This window comes from Aquila chrysaetos, chromosome 13 (genome assembly GCF_900496995.4).
Source record: "Aquila chrysaetos chrysaetos chromosome 13, bAquChr1.4, whole genome shotgun sequence".
NCBI lineage: Eukaryota > Metazoa > Chordata > Aves > Accipitriformes > Accipitridae > Aquila > Aquila chrysaetos.
Genome location: NC_044016.1, coordinates 22,455,892 through 22,477,354, shown reverse-complemented (window position 1 = coordinate 22,477,354; position 21,463 = coordinate 22,455,892). Strand labels below are relative to the sequence as shown.

Here is a 21,463-nt window from a genome sequence, read left to right as displayed (position 1 = left end):
ATACTGAGCTTGTAAAAACAAAAATGAGAGGTGAAAGATGTACAGTAAATGTAGGGAGAAATGCTGTGTTATAGAAAACAGAAACGTTCTATTATCTCTCAGGTAGAACAATTTAGTTGTCTAGTAATTGGCAAACAGATTTTTTTTCTAATGAATTATTTCAAAGCTACTCCCTCTTCTCCGTTGTTGGCTATACCACCTGATATGGTATGTCTGCTGCACTACTCATGGTCACCTTAAGCATGTGAGATTACTTACTAGCGAGCTCCAGAAAAGGTTGTATCTCAGTTGCTTCCTTATCTCACCCTAGGGGGAAAATACTCTCAGTTAAGGTCTCACCGTACATGTAGCATTAGCACATAAAAGGTTTCCAGTCTCTGGTGTGCTTTCTGTAGCTGCTGATACCATGGAAGACAGAGCTTCTTACTGCTGTTCTACCTAATAGTGTCCTGCTGCTAGGTAATCCTCCACACAGCACTCTAGGAGGCAGTTCTCACTTTCTCCCCCACAGCAATAGGTCAGGAGTCTTCTTCTTCAAGTGATCCAGGCAGAAGAGCAATTCCCCCTGAGGCAACCAAATGTTGTCTTCTCAAGACAAACCTGTAATATCAGACCAGACTTTATCACCAATGATGATACTGCATTGTCCACATTTAATGAGTGACAGCATCTCTTGAAGTTCTCACCAACAAGGAATAAGGATATCTTATAAAATCTCCTCAGCACACTGATACTCTTTGGTACTGACCTGTTTGGAGAATCTGGTCATAGAAGAACTTAACACAATCTTCTCAGAGTTCCTGGTGAATACCAGCATCACTTGCATCAGCTTCAAGAAATGTGGGCTGATGATGCAAGGCACTAGAAACTTGTGTCAAAGTATTTTGCTCTCACCTGGCTTTCAGATCTTCATGAGTTGCAACAGATGCAGAGATACTGTGTCAAGAATCAAAGAAAAATGTGGTGGAAGGAATCACTGGTCCATCCTGCCTCCCAAAGGCAGAATAGACCACATGGTGTCATTCCTGACAGGTACTCCTCTAACCTGCTCTGAGTAGGCTTCAGCAGATGAGATTTCCAAACATCTCTTCAAGCAGCCTGTGCCAGTGCTTTGCTGTCCTTGTGTTAGACTTTCCAGCCCATCTTCATGAAAATGGCTTTCCTCCTGACTGTTAGTTAGAACAGATGTGTGCATGGACTACAAGGCAGAGCTTTCATAAAGAGAAAATCACCTTGAGAAGACATCCAACATTTCTCCATATGATTGCCTCTGATTTTCAGATTAGCCTATTTACCTGAATGTTTTCTAACACTTCACAGAGAAAGCAGAAAAGAGGCAACAAAAACTGTGGGTATAGCCCAGCACAGTTGTGTGAAAAGAACAGTGGTTCAAATTCTGTTCAGTTTCTCAAACTCAGGGATGGACATTTGTCACGTCAGAGGATACCCAAAAATGTATCAGGCTGTAAAGCCAATGTGTTTGGCAAATCACTTGCAAGAAATGTGTTTATTTAATAAGGATTTCTTCTACTTTGGAAGTTTTTTTAAAAATGTAGCAGCTCAAGAAGCAGTTTGCTGGTTTGATCATTATACACTTGTGCAAACTTCTAGGGAGATTGCAGAATTTGGCAGAATTATGCTGTGCTCATTTTCAGCTGTGCTTTTTGCAACTCTCTGGCTGAAGTTTTTGTCTGGAAGTCTTTGCACAGTATTTCACTTGTTTATTTCACTTGTTTAAGAATAAAGGTAATTTGCAAATAATTGTTCTATATGTTGGTGTATACACGCTCTGTATGCATCCTTGCACTAAACTCTTCAGAAAATGAGAAAGCTGGACTGAGGCCTTCATACCTTCAGTTCTGAGAGCAATAATCCATATGTCCATTCCTATTGCAAATGCCTGTATAATCTGTTATCCAAGGCCGAAGAACTTTTTGCTTCTGCAGTACCTGTAGATACTTGCTATTATCTGCTTGGAAATTAGAAGCCTGGAAGTACATGACCATCCACAGGTGGGCCATGCGTACAACCTTCCACCTGAAGATAGAAAAAGAGGTTACTTACTAGTAGTCAGAGGTCTTCAAGATGCATGACTGCATGCACGTTTATTTTCTTTCTGCCTTACTCTCTCATTCAGCATCTTGTTCTTGAGATGAAGTGACATTGAGACTTTTGCTCTGTGTTGCTCTGAATATGAGGGAACACAAAGTGTGAGCACACCTGTGGCCTTGTCTCAACTGACAGGAAGTATGAATATGCATCAGCTGGACTTACATATAGACTATACATCTCAAAGAACTCGAGTTACTGGAAAAGAGTCTGTCTGAAGCATAGGAGGCTTCAGTGTTCTCCCAGGAGTCTTCAGAGATCTTGCTAGCCAAAATGCTCAAGACATGCACGTGTAAAGGATGGTAAAAGCACTGAACATCTCAAGCATGAGTTACTGTCTCTGATTTTTCCTGAGATTCTTGTGCAGCCACCATAGGACCTGTGAAGAGTTGCATCAGAGAAAAGGAGGTTTGCCTCCTATATGGAAAATAATGCATTTTGACTGAATTTGGCAGAAGATGCCTTCTTGTTGTGAGACTTGGCATTAACTCAGCGCAAGGGAGTCGTTAATTTTTTCTCATGCTCCTAGTCAAAATTAATTGCTGTTTTAAATAAACCACAATTTATTTCTCAGTTGAAAATTATTATAAAACATGTGGTTATCAAAAGGTCAGAACTTTGTCAGCATTAAGTGCAGCTTTATCTGCAATAACATTCATTTATGTAAGAAAGCTATCCCTATTTCTTATTTTTATCAAATAGATTAAATCCCAAGGATAGTTGAACTCTGATATAGTGTGGGCTTTCCAGAGATAAGTGTAGAAAATGAGGTCATGTCCTCTTTTTTAATTACAACTGTTATTCGTTCCTGCAACGCAGGAAAAAGTTACAATTCTAATCAGCTAAAATCCATGCTTAAGAAATCAGAATAATCAAAGGCAGTGGAAAAAGTTTTTGATAACTGTTTGTCAAAGGAAACTATCTGCATTATCAGATCAATAGACTCAGTGAATTATGAGGTAGGGCACTGTGGAGGCAGGGGAAAGTTGATTATGAGATGATGCTTTTATTTGACTCTCTCATTTTCTGTTTGCTTTTAAAACTTAGAGGCACAGTTATCAAACACCTTGTGATCTTTAGCTGTAGTGAAACAAAACTGTAGAATGTCACTGGTATGTAGGCACTTGCTGAGTTAATCCTGCACCCACAGTAGCTGTGCTCTGTTTCCTCCATTCAGCTGCCTTTAAGCCCTTTGAAAGACAACGGAAGAAAATACTGTAGTTGGAGACAATGCCAGTGTCCTATTCTTGAAAAATGGGATTACTTTGTGTATAGTTTGTATCCTGAAACTTGCACTCCTACGTGTGAGTCAGCATGTTTATCCTATAGTTGTTAAGACACTAGGGCAGATTCTGCAGGCCTGAGGCTTGAGACTGGGAATGTGGTGTATGAGCAGCTGTGAGCTAGACCCTGCATGCCCTGACTCTACTGCTGGATCTATGGCTTGGGTGCAGCACTGTGCAAAAGCAGCTTCATGACCAAGCTGCTAAGCCTGCAAAATGGCTGTATTGCATTGCATGAACTGCATGAAAAAGTAACCATTAGCACAGCAGGACACACAGTGTAGTACCCGTCCTACAAGCCTCCTGTCCACATGGTTGTTTTGTGAGTAGTCTCCACAGGCACATCTTGTCTGGTGTGACACAGCAGCTATGCTTGGGCTTGCCCGTACCCTGGGGGACAACTGAGTCAGGTCACTTCCGACTCGGGGATCTCTGCGTAGTGGTCTAAACATGTCCAAAAATGCATATTGCAAACTACAACTTTGTATTAGTAGGCAATGTTTGTGCCTGTCTTCTAAATGTACAGCTGCTTGGATTTCTTTTTAGCTACATATCCTGATTTTGGCTGGGATAGAGTTAATTTTCTTTCTAGTAGCTGGTATAGTGCTGTGTTTTGGATTTAGTATGAGAAGAATGTTGATAACACACTGATGTTTTCAGATGTTGCTAAGTAATGTTTATACTAAATCAAGGATTTTTCAGCTTCTCATGCCCAGCCAGCAAGAAGGCTGGAGGGGCACAAGAAGCTGTGAGGGGATACAGCCAGGGCAGCTGACCCAAACTGGCCAAAGGGATATTCCATACCATGGGACATCATGCCCAGTATATAAATTGGGGGGAGTTTGCGGGGCGGGGGGGGGGGGGGGGGGGGGGTGTGGATCACTGCTCAGGAACTAACTGGGCATCAGTTGGCAAGTGGTGAGCAACTGCATTGTGCATCACTTGTGTATATTCCAATTCTTTTACTACTACTACTATTATTATTATTATTATCATCATCATCATCTTTCTTTCTGTCCTATTAAACTGTCTTTATCTCAACCCACGAGTTTTACTTTTTTTCCCAATTCTCTCCCTCATCCCACTGGGTAAGGGAAAAGTGAGCGAGTGGCTGTGTGGTGCTTAGTTGCTGGCTCGGGGTTAACCACGACACTGCATTACTGTAACACCACAGTCACCATTATAGTAGGGTAGAGAGTGGTATAGAGATCTGTTATGATAGCTTTCATGAGAGATGCAGATAGCACATGTTAGACGTGTTTGCTAGGAATAAATGACGTACAAACTCAAATTTTAAAGCTCTCTAGAAATATAAGAAGTTTGATGATATCATGAAAGGGAAATTAAAAGGACATCCTAAAGTGTAGTAAACTTGATTTCCACACACGCACACAGTTGTTAAAGGGCATTGTAGCTTCAAGTTGCTACGTTAGTATAAAAGTATCACTATTAAAAGTTTCATCAGTTTTTACATCATCTAATAATTCAGTTACATTTTTATTTCAGATGTTGATGAATGCCTTCAAGACAGTGATATTTGCCTTGGAGGAAACTGCATGAATACTGATGGGTCTTACAAATGCACCTGTCCAGATGGTTTCCAGCAGATAGCAAATAGGGGATGTCAAGGTATGAAATAGCTATAAAAAATACCTGTATCATTATTATAAATGTGCAAGTTTGTAAGCATAACTCGTGATAGTCACAGATCTTGCTAAGGAAGAGAAACTCATTTATTATTTGTAGTACTTTTTTACTCTTCTCATTTTACATTTCTCTCTGTAAATATATGCTGAGAAATTATTTCAAGAGGCTGAAATCTCAGCCTTCATAACTTGAAAGAGAATCTATATTAGAACTAACAGAGATACAGTGCTGCATTTTTGCAGATCCTGGAAACGCTTATTTTGACAGAACCTTCTATGTTTGTGAATCAGTGATGTAACAGGAAGAGCAGTATAGTTAGCGTCAAGTCACGTTAGATAAACCTCTCTCACCTCTAAAACACTTGCAGTGCTTTGTGGAGAATGGGTGGGGAGGAAGAGAATGTGTTGTCTGAGGCTGAGTCAGCATTGCCAAACCCAGAAAAATACTTCCCAGGTTTTAGTTCTGAACGATCGATCCCAACTCCATGTTGGCACAACACCCAGGCATGCCTCATGAATCCCATTTGCCATCTGTTTTTTTGAGACAAGAACCATGGTATTAGAGCTGAGAAGTGATCACGTGTTTGTGCTCTAAATGACTGGAGGACCAGGAGACTGGGCTTTGCTTTGGCTGCTCTCTTATGCACGTTTTAGACTTGAGCTGAGAGACTGTATTCCAGCTGATCTATGTTGAAGATCTTGTGCAACCAACAGTAAATGCCCTGTAAAAGTTCTGAGTATTCTATGTGACTGCTTTCTGATTCAGAAAATGTTGCATTCAATGTACAGAAGTGCTGTATTAGACCTTGCTTTAACAGATAAAAGAGAATTGATCACAAGCTATAAATCAATGCCAGTTTTGATACCACTCTATTCTCTTCACTCCACTATGTAAAGTGTATAGGCTTCATGTTTTAAATGGATAAATATAACAAAACTGAAAGCAGTTAGGAGCCAACTAAGGGACAGACAGTATTTTTAACAGAAAAATGTGAATGAAAATTGGAAATCATTTCAGGTAAGAGCGCCACACTTGAGAAAGAAGACCAGCAACACTGAAAAATAACAACTTGCTCTGAGGGGAGTGAAACTGCTTGAGAAATAGCCAGATCAATACCAAAACAAATGGAAGAAAGTAGGAGTTGATAACAATGAATACTGACAAGTTAGAATAGCAAAGAACTAGACACAGCAAAAGAACATAAATGGAGATCTTTGGCTAGCAGAATTAAGTATGGTTAGACTTTTTTTACTGTGTTGACTACTTGTTGTTAAGCTGTTACAGGATGCAATAGCAGAATCTTTATTTGTCAAAGATGGAAATTGTCAGTATATTTTCTTGCCCTGTATTTGGTACTGGACAAAACTAGTCATACTTGTATCGTAAATGATGACTTCTTTAAATTTGAACAGTACCTTCAAAATATTTTAAGCAGCAGCTAAACTGAGACATTTTTAAATGACTGAAAGTTAGTTCTGTCAGAGTTCTGTAATAGCAAGAAAAAACATAAAATTTTTGAGAGAATTTACCTGGAGAGATTAGGGGCATGGTAAAAGATCCAGATAATAGGCCACTAGTGCAGAGTGATCTTGATCATATGGTACACTGGGTATGAGCAAACAATATGTGTTTCAATATATCCAGTTCTATACTGAAGAAATATGTTTCAATATATCCAGTTCTATACTGAAGAAGGAATCTCAGTCGTGCTTGTAGGACAGTGGACTTCCTTCTGGGACACAGTCACTGAGAAGGATGTAGGGGTCAGAGACAGTCAGCTGAATATGAGCTTCCAGTGCAACCCTGTGGCCAGTAGGACTAATGCACTCCCCAGAAGATTGAAAAATCAGAACGTCCAGCAGGAGTAAGCAAAGTTTGTTTACCTCTATTTTGCACTGATACAGCTGTTCTTGGCACATTGTTGTACACTGACATTCTGGTGCCCACAATGCAAAATGGATGCTCATCAGCTGAGGAGAGTCAGAGATGAACCCAAAAATGCTGATGGCCTGGGGGAGTAAGGATTGAATGGCTTTAAACTGTTTATTTTGTTGAAGAAAAAAAGAGAGGTGACTTGATCATAGGCTTATTATGTTCAAAGGAAACCATAATAGAAAGTAGAGAGCTGTTGAATTAAACTGGCAAATTTATCACAGAATGCAGTGTCTGCAAGTTGAATCTGGACTAGACTAGAAATTAGGAACATTCGTTTTGGTAAGGAGCAAAGTTGAAAAAGAGTCCAAAACATTGGAAAGTATGCAGTTTGCTTTCTCAGATGAATTATACTCTATTTCCCTAACATTGTTAATTTTGTTTTCCAATCTTTTAATACATCATTCTACCTTGCGTAATCAGCTGGTTTGGTTTCCAGTATTTTTTTGGCAGTTTTAAGAAACTGATAGCTTAGTCTTGAGAATGGTGTGGGTCCTGAGAAGGTACCGTATTGTCCTTGTCATTGCTGATCTCCCACCTTACCTGCCTTTCAGAGAGCTTCAGGAAGTAATGTCATTGGTCTGCATTGACTATGAATTCAGAGAAAACTTTATACATGTAGGCGTTGCATGAAGCCCAGTGCACCGACTTTTCCCTGTGCACCTCATACAGATACTACCCTTCCCCAAGCTGCCTCTGTTCTTTCCACATATGTGCCATGACTTCAGGATACTGGCCTGGAAGGTTTACACACAGGACAGAATCAGTCTGTATCTAAAGAAAATTCTATAATGGATGTCATGGGTCTTGAAATGATGGTATTGAAATCATCATTTTCTAGTCTATCAAAATTACTGTCTACTTTGATGCATTTTGTATGGCTGTAACAATGGCCAGAATCTAAGCAACAAAAGACACAGTTAAGAATAAGAAATTCTAGTATCTGTGATGATGGATGAATGAGGCATATGTAAGTTTTGTTTGTAAATTTGTGTTTCATCTCAGCATGGTACTGAAAACTTCTTAATAGGTTTTTGTAAAGCAAAATACAAAAGTGCAATTACAATGTGAATGGTAATTCCTGTGGAAGTGGTACCTCCTTAATGAACGAATGCAGTCCTTCAGTTCTGATGACAGGTTTTGTTAAGATGAGACATCAGTCAGAAAGAAATGTTTGTTTTTCAGATTCACAAGTCTGAAAGGCAGTGTGAAAAATGCTTTCTAAGTTTTAAAAAAAAAAAGCAATGATGACAGATTTTTACATAGCAACCTTTTGGGACCATTCCCCATCAGCAAAAAAGAGCATTTGGCTTTAAATTATATAAAATCAGCCTACTGGGAGAGATGCAGCTCCAGACCTGCTGGTGACACATGGAGCCAGATGCACAAGTTCACCAGCATGCAGCAATCAAAAGCAGTGAGATGGAGCCATCTGAGAATTCCCCTAACACAGAAGAAATTTTGGCTAGTATGGAGCTTATACTGATATCTCACCAATCACTCTCATCTGGTCATCCTCATCGCAGAGAGTGATATAGTAAGAGTATGATGCAGCAGAACATACTGATGCCTATGCATAGTTTAAGAATGATCCCAGAAGATTTGGTTACTCTGGAAAATAAGCCCCGTTTACATAGCTATTTACATAGCTGGTGGAAATAAAAGCTGCTTTTAAGACCTTTTTAACATTAAGGGCATGAGGGTTTGCAAAGCTATTAATGTCTCTGTGTTTTCAGATATCAATGAATGTGAGAGATCTGACCTCTGCTCACCTCATGGGGAGTGCCTCAACACGGATGGTTCTTACCAGTGCATATGTGAGCAGGGCTTTTCTGTGTCTGCAGATGGCCGAACATGTGAAGGTGAGGCAAGTTACAATAATGCATTCCCATTGATTTGCTGTTATTAGTTGGGTGAGAAAAGTAGTCAGTTTGGGTCTAATACCCCCAAAACCACTATTAACTCTGCAATCTGCCACCTAAGGGCCCTTTGTTCTTTTTGTCATAAATGCATGGAGTGCTATGTTGCTGTTTGAATCATAAGAAGTACAACAGGAAATGTACAAAATAGGCAATGTAATGGAGTTAATGTTTGTTACAACCTGTGTTTTACTTTTCTTAATATTTAATAATTTGCTATCTTAACATTGGAGTATATTTTTTTGAGCAAAAGAAATTAGTTAAAAAGAAGGAATATTAACCTGACTATGGCAAATGATGGCAAAGGAGGGAATGATATTCTTATGTTAAGATACATGAAACCAGTGGACAACTATAATAATATGAAAACTTATTCACAGATGGGAAATTATTTCTATCTTATAGCAAGGGTGGAATGAATAAATATATATAAAATGCATGTAAAGTGAGTTTGGAACTCAGGCTTCTGATAAGCTTCAGTGGGTAAGACCTTTCTGCCATAAATATTTAGGGTTATTTAATTTAAAGCTTCTTAGGTGCATTAGCAGCAAGCCTGAGCTGCCTGAATGTTCTCATTGCTGTGTGTGAGACAACAGAACCTTGCTTGTCAAGATTTTCTTTTTAAAAAGATGCAGATGAAGCATCCATACAACAGAAGTAACTCTAGTGAGAAACTGTAGTAAAATGCTACCTATGATAGAACCTCAGGCATTTTGAAATCTCAGAAACAGAGTAAATGGCAGTAATTAGATCTTTACAGTGCTAAAGCCAGCTTAGTCTTTGTAAATGTATGCAGGTATGCTTATACAGGTATTTTTCATACAAGGTTGTAAAAGCTGCTCCAGTAATAACCCTGGTGAGAAACATCCACCAGGAGCCTAGAATTTAGGTGTAACTAGGATTTTTATTTGGTTATAGCATGAGAATATATCCTGTTGCTAATGGAATGCACACACTTGCTAGTGATGCTGCTCTCCTGCACTGAATTTAAAATAGGAGACTTGTGCTCAATGATACCAAAAAGATATGTGGCTTTGTGTAGTCAGTCAGTGATGCCGACATAAAACAAAAATTTCCCTAACTGGGTGAAGAATGGCTGTTCTTGTGGATGAGAGGACTGTTCAAGACAAGAAGCCTTGTGGGAAAAGTTCAGAAGGGGAAAAAATTATATGGTAGTAGTTTGGCAGGATGCATACAGAGGAAAGCACTGAGCAGGTGATAGCTTGGTGTTAAAACCTATGGGTAGTGGATCTCAAGCATCCAAGAAGTAAGCAAGCTGTTCTCTATCCCAAATTATAGGCCAGTAAATCTGCATGTGATTGGTTTTCATGGGCCAGCTCTTCTCATAGTTCACTTAGGGATAGTGAAAAGTTTCTTCCTTCAGTGGAGGAGGTGTATTGAAACTTCTGTCTAACTGTTGCATTTACTCCCCCTACTTTTACCAGAGGAAAAACAGCATTATAGCATTATTATATGAGCTGGCATATAACCTGCCATATAGTTAGTAATATAACATCTAATGAAATTAAATACACTGCTGGCAAGAATACTGTTATCTTGATGTAAGGGAATACGTGCTGTGTATTTAGATATAGCATGACATCAAACAGTGTTTTAATTATTATTGATAACTAAAAAACATCCTGCAGTATTTTTGGTGCTTTTTCTTCTCTAAACATTTACTTTATTTTGTAATCGTGGCATAAGTTGAAAGAAACATTCTCTTACTGCCAAGACAAAGGCCTGGTCAAGTAGGCTAGGGAGAGTGAATCTGAGTAACTCCAGTGATTGATGGGCAAGGCAGTATTTTGTGATTTCAAGGAATGGGGATAATTCCAAAGCATGTTCATGGACTCTTTTGGCAGCATGTATACATTTCACCCAGTATTTAGGAAGGATATAGTTAAATATCTTCAATTTCTCTAAAAGAAAAGTAGTAGCAGGTGTTTTGCCTCACTGTTGAGCATAGCTGAAAAAAAAAAAAAAAAAGTGGTCAGGGAAGAATGCAGCCTGCTCTTAGTAGAAACCAAACACTTTGTTCCAAACCAAAGTTAGAAGAACACTTATTAACCTTGTGAAATCAAACTCTGAAATTTAAAAAGGCAGAACTGAATAGAAACACAACTTAAAAAAAAAAGTCTGTGGCATCTAATTTTAGGGGATGTACCAGAAACAGTGAGCCCCTCTGTCTGGATCTCTGACAGTTAATAAAGTAACACAGTTCCCAGGGAAGGGTTACCATCGCATATGATGAAGTACTACAAAGTTAATCTCCATTAGAACAAAAAAGCCAAACTTCTACTAAATAGAAAAAGATGAAATCACAAGATCTTATTTCCAGGATTGTGAGTAGTTTTGGAACTTTTTAATGAAGAATAAAACAACAAGTACAAAACCAGTTGAATGTGCTTCACAAGTAATTGGTGGTGTGTATGGAATACAGATCAGACTTTATATTCAGCATATGGAAAAGTATTTTAATAACTTGGCAAAGCAAGGGTACTTCTAGTCTTCTGAAGCCACAGCACTCCTCTTCTGCCACTATTAGTTTCTCCATTCTGTCATTTTAATAAAAACAATTCTAGAGTTGAAAAAACTCATTTGAAGGGAGCACTGATGGCATTGGTTTTAAATATTTGTAGTGGTGTCAGCTTCATGTGAAAAGGCAAGACAAACCAAAAGGATCAGAAACAAACGGAACGTCTCACATTCCAGGTACTGCAAAAGGATGTGGCTTCCAGCCGCAGGAGCTACTGTTCTTTACACTACGTGCCTCTGTGAATTTACTTCTAGTTAAGTGAGTAACTGTTTATACCATCAGAGGAAGAACCTGAGGAAATTTTGCTGGATTCAGACGCCTCTCTGTACCTGGAGTAGATTTTCCATGTCTCCAGACTGGTTTTGTATGAGTTTGACTCGTTTTTTTGAAAAGTCAGAAACAAAAACAACAACATAAAACATTTAAGAACCCCACGTGGTTCAGTCCTCGTATGGAGTTTTTATGGCCATTGGCCAAAGTAAATTGAACAGCTGTAGAGACTGTGTCTTCCTCCAAGGTGTAGACAAACTTTTGTTGTAGTGGTGACATTCCACTGCCGCCTGGCCCCAGACTCAGCAATTTGGCTGCACCACACTCGCTGAACAGGAGGCTCTTGGAGTGCTCCCTAGATCCCTGTCGAGCTCTCTGGGGTTCCTGTAAAAGCAGTGTTCTACCCAGTTGGCTGCTAGTCAACTGTGTTGGCAAAAACCCAAATTAGAGGTTTTCTGATGCTTAAGTCTACCCCAAGCACCTCTTCTGTCTCCATGTCCAATCCTGTATGTCTCTCAGTGGCTCCTTCACTTTTCTCTCTCTCTGCTCCAAGCCCTGACCTTCACTGCTTGCCTCAATAGGCACTCCAAAAAAACTTACACATCCCACCAACCAGAGCTCTGCTTCTTCCTTTCCCTTCACTTACTGTCTTATATCCTGTTCTCCTTTCCTTGTCCACTGAATAGGTCACCCATCTGAGCCTTGCACGGAGCATCCACAGATCATTCTGTGATCAAAGAATAACTTACAAATCTGTACACAAAGATGCTACATTGTCCATTGTTTAAGATGACTGCATACCTAAGAAGTCTGAAGATCAGGGAAACAAAGAGCAGAGCTGTGAACAGTGCATAACTGTTACCTCTGCCACCAAAGACATTTTAAGAGAGTAGATGTTTGCTGTAACTGCACTTCACAACCATAATCCAGCCATCTACAGGGAAGACAAGGAAGCTTTAGGAAAAGGGTATGGCAAATCTAGGACTCCTTTTGGGGCAGAGTATTATCTGTTACGTGGAGTGAATTTTATGCAGTAGACAACTTGACAGCTTCACCAAATCTCTGGTTAAATACTGAAGTAAGACAGCTCAGGCTTCTGCCAAACAGATTCAAGTATGCATCTCCAGAGTGTGCCTCTGTGAGCTACCTTCTTGTTTCACAATGAGTAATCACAGACTTCACCAGCCTTCTCAAATTTGCTGATAGAGATGTTTTAGGGCATCAGCTACTTCTTATCTGGAGGCTGGCTAGAGAAGTAAGAACAAAAAGGGAGAAACAAGAATCTCTTTCTTACCCACATCATCGCAATGGTGGAATGACCATCCAGCATTATTGCCTCTAAATAGCCAAAGTCTTTATTCAAATATTTATTTTTCTAATTTTCTCATGACAGTGATTTTTATGTATGGGTGTTATGGGCAGCCCTGGAAGTCTCAGAATCAGACCTCTGTTCCCCTAAGCACTGTACAGAACTGTCCTAGGAAACAGTTCCTCTTCCAGAGACTTTGCCATGTAAGTAGATTTCAGTGAGATTTAAATATCATGCCTGAGGTTAAGTATGCCTTCATCTTGTTCAGGTTGGCAGAAAACAGGAACACACTGTTGAGCGGTATAGGAATGCGCTTGAGTGCACACATGTTTTGCCTTTCTTTAGATCGTGGTGATGCTAGATCAAAAGAGTTTTGATTAAAGCAGGCAGCACTGAGTCATGGATTCTAAAACAGGTTGTAATTACAGAGAACTGCTTTAGTCATTGCATAGGCATAGGACATATTAGTTTCATATTTTTAGTTTCTCCCCTTGCTTTGTCTCCATATAGCAAGAGAATTGCTGATTACAAGCCTCAAGGTTTACAGGGTGATTAAAGAAACAAATGCCCTTTCCGGCTGTAAAACAGGAGTCCTTTGAGTGAGTTGTCTAGACAAGGAAAAATATTTGGTGCTTGGACCTTCTCTGCAATTTCCCATACACTGAAAGATCCAGTCATGTTCAGACTGCATACTTTTTAAAAACAAAACTGTCTTCTGTGGCTATATTATATACTAACTCAGGACACTTGCTACAATCACAAGTTTTGTTTCTGCAGCTTTTTAGTCAATGACCTTAGTTTACCTTTGGAGAACCAGCTGCATGATCCATTCCCCTATCTGTTTCCTTTAATGTTTAGCTATTAAGTAAGAGAAATACTGTAATTTAGGTAATTTTAAAATCCCCAGTTGTAGTTTCTTCTGTCTAGGCTTTTAACAGAGTAACTGTCCTGTGGCTCAGGAACTTTTTTATTAAACTATAGTTGGCCACTGAAAATACGAACACTGCATTATTGTCTGTTGTCTTAAATTCCTGGGTGTCAATCCATCATTGTTCACTCATTTTGAATTCCTTTTCTTAACTTTTCTTAACGTGGTTTTCTGAATCAGAGATAGAGTATTCAGATTTTTTGTCCACATATGTGAAACTCTGATGATCACATGAGACTAAATGTTAAAATAAGGTATGTTATCCAGGTATAGTGCACAGCAGCAAGAGGGAGGGACCAGACCCCTCTCTTTTTTTGGCGGGGGGTTACAATTGTGGTCATTGGGACCACAATTTACTCCATTGGTACAGAAATTGCCAGCAACAGTTTTTTAACCTATTTAAGAGGTTGTGGATAGTCTCTTCTGGCCTTAAAAATCTATATGTGATTCTAAACCTGTTCAAACCCCAACCACAGCACATGGGAAAAGGTGTTATTCAGGACCCCCAAAAAGCCTCTCCCTGAGGCAGACAGAAGCATGTGTGGATGAATTTGAGCACTTAGGGGAGCAAGAGGGCAGCACAACAGGTAACCTGTGTGGGTGGTAATGACATGCTGCTCAAATTTGGATAGCTTGGGGAGCTGTGACCATGAGGTTCAAAGACCAAAAATTCCTTTTCAGCTGAGCGTAAGAAAATCTAAAAGTAATAATGTCCTTGCTTGCTGAGCACTGTCAAGAGAAGAATGAAGTGCACCTTTGCTGACTTTTCTAGGCCTTTGTTTGACACAGCTGTGAAGAGCTGTAGGAGTAGACAGGACTACGTTTGAGCCCTACTCTCTCCTTTCAGAAAAACACCAAGCAGCAGTGCTACTCACCTGTTCAAAGAAGCCCTCTGTGGCAACATAGGATTCAGTCCCACCAGCTCTTTAGTTCAGTGAGTGCCTAAGGCCTTCACTGGAGGTAGAATGATGGTAGGCTCCAACACATGAAGGTCTACTCTAATGCGCAGAATTAATGATAGTAGCTAGTACCCAGATAAATCAAAAGTGAATCACTTTATTCACCATTTAAAATGTAATTACCCCTGAGGCACAGTGCAGAAGGTAATTCCAAGCAGACAGCAACCTTACTTAACAGTCATAATGGTTTCTAGGAAAGAAATACAGCAATAATTTCTCTGCTTCAAACTGCAGAGGAATTTAGAAGGCAGAAGGTACTAATCCTAGTATCGTAGCAAGTTCTCAGTTTCAGTTAACGTTCTTCCTCCTGAAATACACACCGTGACATCTTTAATGACCACAGGTGGTCAGGGCTTTGGGTTTAGGTCTTTCTTTAAGTGAAGATAAAAATAATACATTCCTAGCCCTTGTAATACACTTACAAAAATAAACTATGTTCTGCCACAAGCAGCTCTGCTTCATTATAGTTGGATGAGCAGCTGAGTCAAAGAACAGACTTGCTCATGCAAGTGACTCTTACTTGTAAGGCCAGTAAACCACAAACAGGAACTACAAATGACAGGGCCAGTACAGAAAGCATGCAGGCATTGTAATTACTTTGCCTACTTGAGTAAGATTATTCGTATGTGTAAACTTACAGGATTAAAGCCAGAAGGCTCACTTCATAGATATTTACCACTTACACATGCACCATGAAATTATCTTCTGTGCTGAGAGCCAGAATGAGATCTGTGCAGCACTTCTGCACAATGGATGCAACCATACCCCTGAACTCTTCTTGTAGGCACAGTGGGTTCAGTTTCACACATGTTGTTGACTGTATAGCGCTAAACTGGCAGAATCTGTAAGTCAGTCAGAGAGATAGTCATATTTAAACTATGTCTTACTCTGTAGTATGTAGTATCATGCCATGATTGGCAGGTTTGGTGAAACAGATAGGAAACAGTTGACCAAAACCGTTGTCTTACATAAGGTATTTCCTGCAAAGTTAACACTGAAACAATTTCTTAAATCATACATGTGCTTACATGAAATGTTTGTGTCTTGTCCTTTGTATTTTCCTTCCCAATGTACAGAGGGACATCGCTGCATCCGTTTGCAAAAATGGCCCATCTGTTGTTTTTCTGCACTCTTCGTGAATGTCTGCCTTTGACTGTTGCAAGGCCTGTCTGATGTTAAAATTCTTCCTTGCAGATGTTGATGAATGTGCGAATGGCACAATATGTGGCAGTCATGGATTCTGTGAAAATATGGATGGCTCCTACCGCTGCCTTTGTTACCAAGGGTATCAGGACGCGCAGGATGGGCAAGGGTGTACGGGTGAGTTCTTAGGTGCAAGTAGTCATTCCTGCAAGGTGATAGTGAGCAAAAAGTGGCATATAAGCAAAACATGTTTTCACAAAAACATTTTTGTTTTCTGTCATTTTTTGTTAAAGTTGGACCACTTACTAGTAAAATAAGGTTGAGCTCTGCTTTACTCACTGAACTTTGTGCCAGATGGGAACTTAACTGTGTATCCGTTTAATGAGAACCTGTTATTAGGATTGAATGGAAACCAACAGCAAATAAGCTAAGCCACTCATTTTATCTCTTTAAGAAAAACCAAGAAAACCCACTATTTCTGCACGTCAGGACCATTCACAAATATAAATCATAATAGATTGAATTTCATACTTTAGCCTATTTAAATGCAACATCTGTTTAGTCTCTTAGCTGAATAACCAGAACTCTGTACTACCCCCTACAGGAAATAACATCTGGCATGTGGTACAGCCAGTCTGAATTAGACGGCACACCTCCCTAGGCACATCATATTTGAACAGATTTTAACATTGGCTTTGAGCTCCAGGAAAGACACTTATCACCATGAAAAGATGTGAGATTTTGTAGATGTGTAAATACTGCACGTTTCTCTTGTGAGTAATAGCTTTCCAGATCTGTTGTTAATAGTGATGGTGGGACCTGAGAACCATCTGAGGCAGCACAAGTTTCTAATATAAAATTAATACCAGATCAAGGAAAGGTATTCATTAAGCAATATCTTCAAACCAGACTCAGGATGAAACACATTTCCTAGGAACAGAGACCTAAATGGAATACCAAGCAGAGGAGGAGTTAGAAGCTTTACAGAAGTGTTTGTATGTGTTTTCTAATATATTAAACAGTTTTATTACAAAATTCTTCATGCCATTTGGCACTTATGTTGCAACATACCAATGTATATTTTTGCATACACAGTGACTTTTCATGGATTAAAACAAAAGAAGCAAAGAAAGAACAAAAAAAAAAAAGGAAAGCAAAAGCTGGTGTGAAATTAAATTTAATTTTGAGTTGCCAGTGAAGTGATTCTGCACCATAAAATAATGTCTTAGGTTTTTTTCTTGTATACACTATATAAAATACTCTTAGAAATTTTGATGCCAGTTATCTACCAAAACAATTTTAGGAAAAGTAAGTCTCTTTAGTTCCTGGCCAGGCAACGTTCCCCAAAGATGACTTATTCCTTATGACAGGAATCCAGCAAAAAGATAAAGAAAAATCTAAGTACATTTTAAAATTGCTGAGCAAACCATAAGTTAAAATGCATATTTATATAAAAATACACAAAAATCAACATTTGGTCATATGACTAGATTTTCATTCTTGCTGGGTAAGAGGTAAAAAGGCTGAAACATTGCCTCACAAGTTATACTTTAGACCATGCTTAATTACAGAAATTTCTGAATTGTGATACACAAATTACAATTTTCAGATTCTGTCATTAGTAGACAAAGTAAATTTTCAAACGTAAAGTTTAGCAACTGAAAAGAGAGTAAAGTTAAGTGACACCGACAGTATTTGGTAACCCTTGTTTAAGCAGCAGACAACTCTCCCATCCGTCAAAAAAGCATTTCAGGGTAGACTAGTTAGCAGGTTTATGGAATCCAAGTTAAAAATACGTGGGGTTTTTGGGGGTGAGTAAATTTTCAGTGTTCAGTAGGGGCTCCCTGGGTGACCTGGGTGTAACCCTTGTGGGTTCCAGAGCAGCCTGTGAGGCCATGCACACAAGAGGCACATGGTGGCAGTGGGGCTGGGGAATTCACTTTTCAGTAGATGTTCATGAGGAAAATGGGACTTGGAGGAGAAAAAGGAATTCTCTTTTCATAGTGCAGTCTGAGTCACATGGAAACCTACTCATTTTGCTCCTTGAGTTCAGTGGAAGTTTGATAATGAAGAAAGTTAAGAAAACAACTGAAATGAGTCTGAATCTTAAATCCCAAGAAAAGGGTACAAAGAAAAGCAAGTATTTAAAAATGCAAAAGAACACACCCCCCCCCCCCCCCCAAAAAAAAAAAAAAAAAGGCCAGTTTTCTGGTCTACAAGCAGCACCTAATCAGCACCAATAGTCTATAAACTGTACTGTGGCTTTCAGGGGCCTTTATTTCAAAGGACTGACTACTTGTTTATGAATCTACTTAGGTATTAGTGAGTTTTTAATCCTTCCCCAGAGATGGCATCTGTAATCTGGCAGACAATATTGGCACAGATACAGCAGATAAAAGAACAAACCATCAGTAATGGGTCTGAATTGATTTATGTTTTGGATTTTTTCCCCAGATGTGAATGAATGTGAAATGCTGAGTGGAGTATGTGGTGAAGCCCTCTGTGAGAATGTTGATGGTACTTTCCTGTGCCTCTGCTCTGATGAGAACCAGGAGTATGATCCGATGACCGGACAGTGTCGCTTCCGTACCTCACCAGGTAAAATGCTAGTGGATTTGTGCATGCTTGGCATGATTTCCACTGCATATGTAACCAATGGAAAAGTAAAGTTGGTTTAAATGCTGGTGTTGCTTTAACTACAGCAGAAAAATTTAAAACTTTGTCTTCTTGAAAGTGTGTGCATGAAAAGAGGCATTTCTAGGATGTAATATGTTATCAGTGAATCATTAGCAGAAATACCTAAATTTCATACATCATCAGACTTGGCAGTAATAATGAACAGTTACAGCAGTTAAGAGTAAACAATCTCTTGTTTACTGTACTGTAACAATGAAATGTGATATGGAATCAAGTCTATGGCCTGAGTGATTTTATTTTTTGTTCAAATTTTTACAAACATCCACTAGTACACTTGGACAATGTTTAAGGGAGCATATGATTAAAAACAAACCTAGTACTAACATAAGTCCTTAGAAAAGGTAGTTGGGAAAGCAAAAAACCAAAACACTGAATTGTTGTCAAGTCTCTTAGAGTGCCTTTTTGAGTGCCCTTGCCTGTTTTACTCCATCTTTTGTCCTGTTTTTCCTAGTAGTCCACTGTACTGGATTTGTGAGCTTTTGTTATCAGGTGTTTTGGGTGTTGCAAATACTACTGGAAATATGCTCATTAAAAATGAGTTTATAACTCTTAAAGTTGTCTCCACGTTTCTACACTGATCCAGTTTGGAGAAAGGAACAAGCCCACAATAAGGAACAACAGAGTACAAGAAATGAAGGGATTTAGTTGCACAGCTTTTTTCCCCTTCCAGAATGCAAATCTTGGTATTTTTCTTATTTTGTTCTTCCACTGCAGGCTGATCTAGCTTCGGGAAAGCTTTAGAATAACTGGCTCTAGTGCCAGGATGCAGAGTCTACAGCTTACAAGGCTGTGGCTATTTTCTCCTATCACTCATGGTCTTTCAGACTTGTAAACAAGGTTGAAATATCTGTGATCTAATTGCAACAACTTTTTAGATCACTGAATGTAGCACTCAGCAGCACTCAAGAAGTTGCCTGTGAAGTATCATTAACAGCTGATTGACAAACTGAAACCGTTGCAAAATCTTGTGAGAAAAATTCAGGCTTATGGGAGCTTGTTTTCTGACGGAGGAATGAAAAAAAGTAAGATGGCTGAGGCAGCAGAGCAATGCTCAGTGGTACTGCCTCCATTCCTGTTTGCAAAGAAAAATACTGCAGTGCCTTTCCACCATAAAGCAGATTAGCTTAAATACCCGCTGATGATAACTGAAGTAGCAGCATTTAAAATTCTTCCATGAATCTATGGAAGAGTGTTTAAATTATATTACCAAGATTTGCAGGAGATGCGAATGCCATCTTCGTTTTGGTGCTGTGAGGAGGTAGTACTTGGGAGAATTCAGCTACTTGTCAAACAAAACCAAAGCTAAAGAAATTAGCAGAGGACCTGAGACCATGTAAAAAGAAGCCCAGGGAGCATTCAAGGACATACCCAAACGTTACTGTGGGGAGGGAGGAGGTGAAAAACCCAGTGTGACTGATTGTACTGTCAACAGATGAGTACTCTACTGTCAGTACTAACTCCATTTTGTTGTCACTGGTGAACATAGCTTTACTGTGATCAGTTTGGAAAGAAGCCATTCTTCCTTCCCCTCCAGCCTTCATCAGGCCCTAACAAAACATGCGTGCTTCACCTTTGTCTCTTCTCTGATAAGGTCATCAAGGAGGAAGATCTCACATAGGAGACCAGAAGACATGCAAATTAGGACCCAGTGAGATGTACTTTACATCATATGCTCTTGAACTAGAATAAGGAAAAGTGGCAGTACTAGGAACAGAGATCTTACTATTTATTCTCTTACTTTTCTTCCAAAGTAAAAGGAGGAAAGTACTGTTGTTAGTTCTTCTTAAAAAGGAATCTTGCTTTCCTGTACATCCTGCAGTCTTGCTGGGTTTTTTTTCCTCTTATCAGTTGGCTTCTGTTTCTCAGGACCTCAAAGGCTGACCAGTCAAGTGGTGACACTGCCCCATGTACCTCTGGATTTGACATTTCAGGAGCTGACAATACACGCTTCATTCTTCTACATCTGCTTACTTTGCTTGTTCCGATTTTCTTCTGGGAACCAATGGGTGGCCCTTGTGTAGCTGTCAACTGAACTGAAGAGGGAACAGAACCAGTCTTTTCCTCCCCATTTGTAAGTGGCATAAGCCCCATGTGCTCACTGTAGGATGAGCAAATAACAGCTATGTTGGTTTGCCCAACAATGAGTACTTCAGCATCCCCCAAGACCAGCTGCAGTATGATCATATAGGAATAGCATGCTATCTGCCTGCAAAGAACAATGGAATAGCCACACACCCTCTGGCTTTGACAAGCCACATACTTAAGTCAGGCATGCTGTTTTGAGAGCTCCTACGGTACATTTGGACATCATCTGTCAGCATTAGCTTGCATCATGCCTATGTTCAGAAAGGAAGAATTTAATCTGCATTATTCTGTTGCAGATCTCTATCGTTCAATGTGGTATACTCAGCTTTTGCTTATTTCTCATTTTGTATTTTTGTGCATAAAGAAATGTTCGTCCACCTCATATCAAGTGCAAATAGGTGAAGATTGTTCAAATGTTACTTTAATTTGGGAACTTTTTTGCATGTGGTTAAAGGCTGTTAGCTTTGTGGAATGCTATGTGTTCACACTTTTCTTTACTTGAAATTAGGGCTCTCGAGGCTTCCTTCTATTTAGATTTCACTTGGTGGAAATTCATCTGTTGTTGGCTGTGTCCTGAAACAATCCTCTCAGTGGATGTATCAGGAATTCTAGCCCATATTGTCACATTCCAGTAACAAACCCC

General features: G+C 39.4%; 1 protein-coding gene across 8 annotated transcripts in view; it reads left to right on the top strand.

Annotated features, from left to right (window-relative positions):
- Window positions 1-21,463, top strand: part of LTBP1 (latent transforming growth factor beta binding protein 1) — a 204,459-nt gene that overhangs the window by 153,403 nt on the left and 29,593 nt on the right. For 7 of the 8 annotated variants that reach the window (XM_030035533.2, XM_030035530.2, XM_030035536.2 and 4 more), the window contains 4 exons: window positions 4,899-5,021; window positions 8,708-8,833; window positions 16,090-16,215; window positions 18,493-18,636. In XM_030035533.2, the coding sequence (XP_029891393.1) occupies window positions 4,899-5,021; window positions 8,708-8,833; window positions 16,090-16,215; window positions 18,493-18,636 (519 nt within the window). The remainder of the gene's footprint in view (window positions 1-4,898; window positions 5,022-8,707; window positions 8,834-16,089; window positions 16,216-18,492; window positions 18,637-21,463) is intronic. The other variant, XM_030035532.2, reaches the window with a different exon arrangement.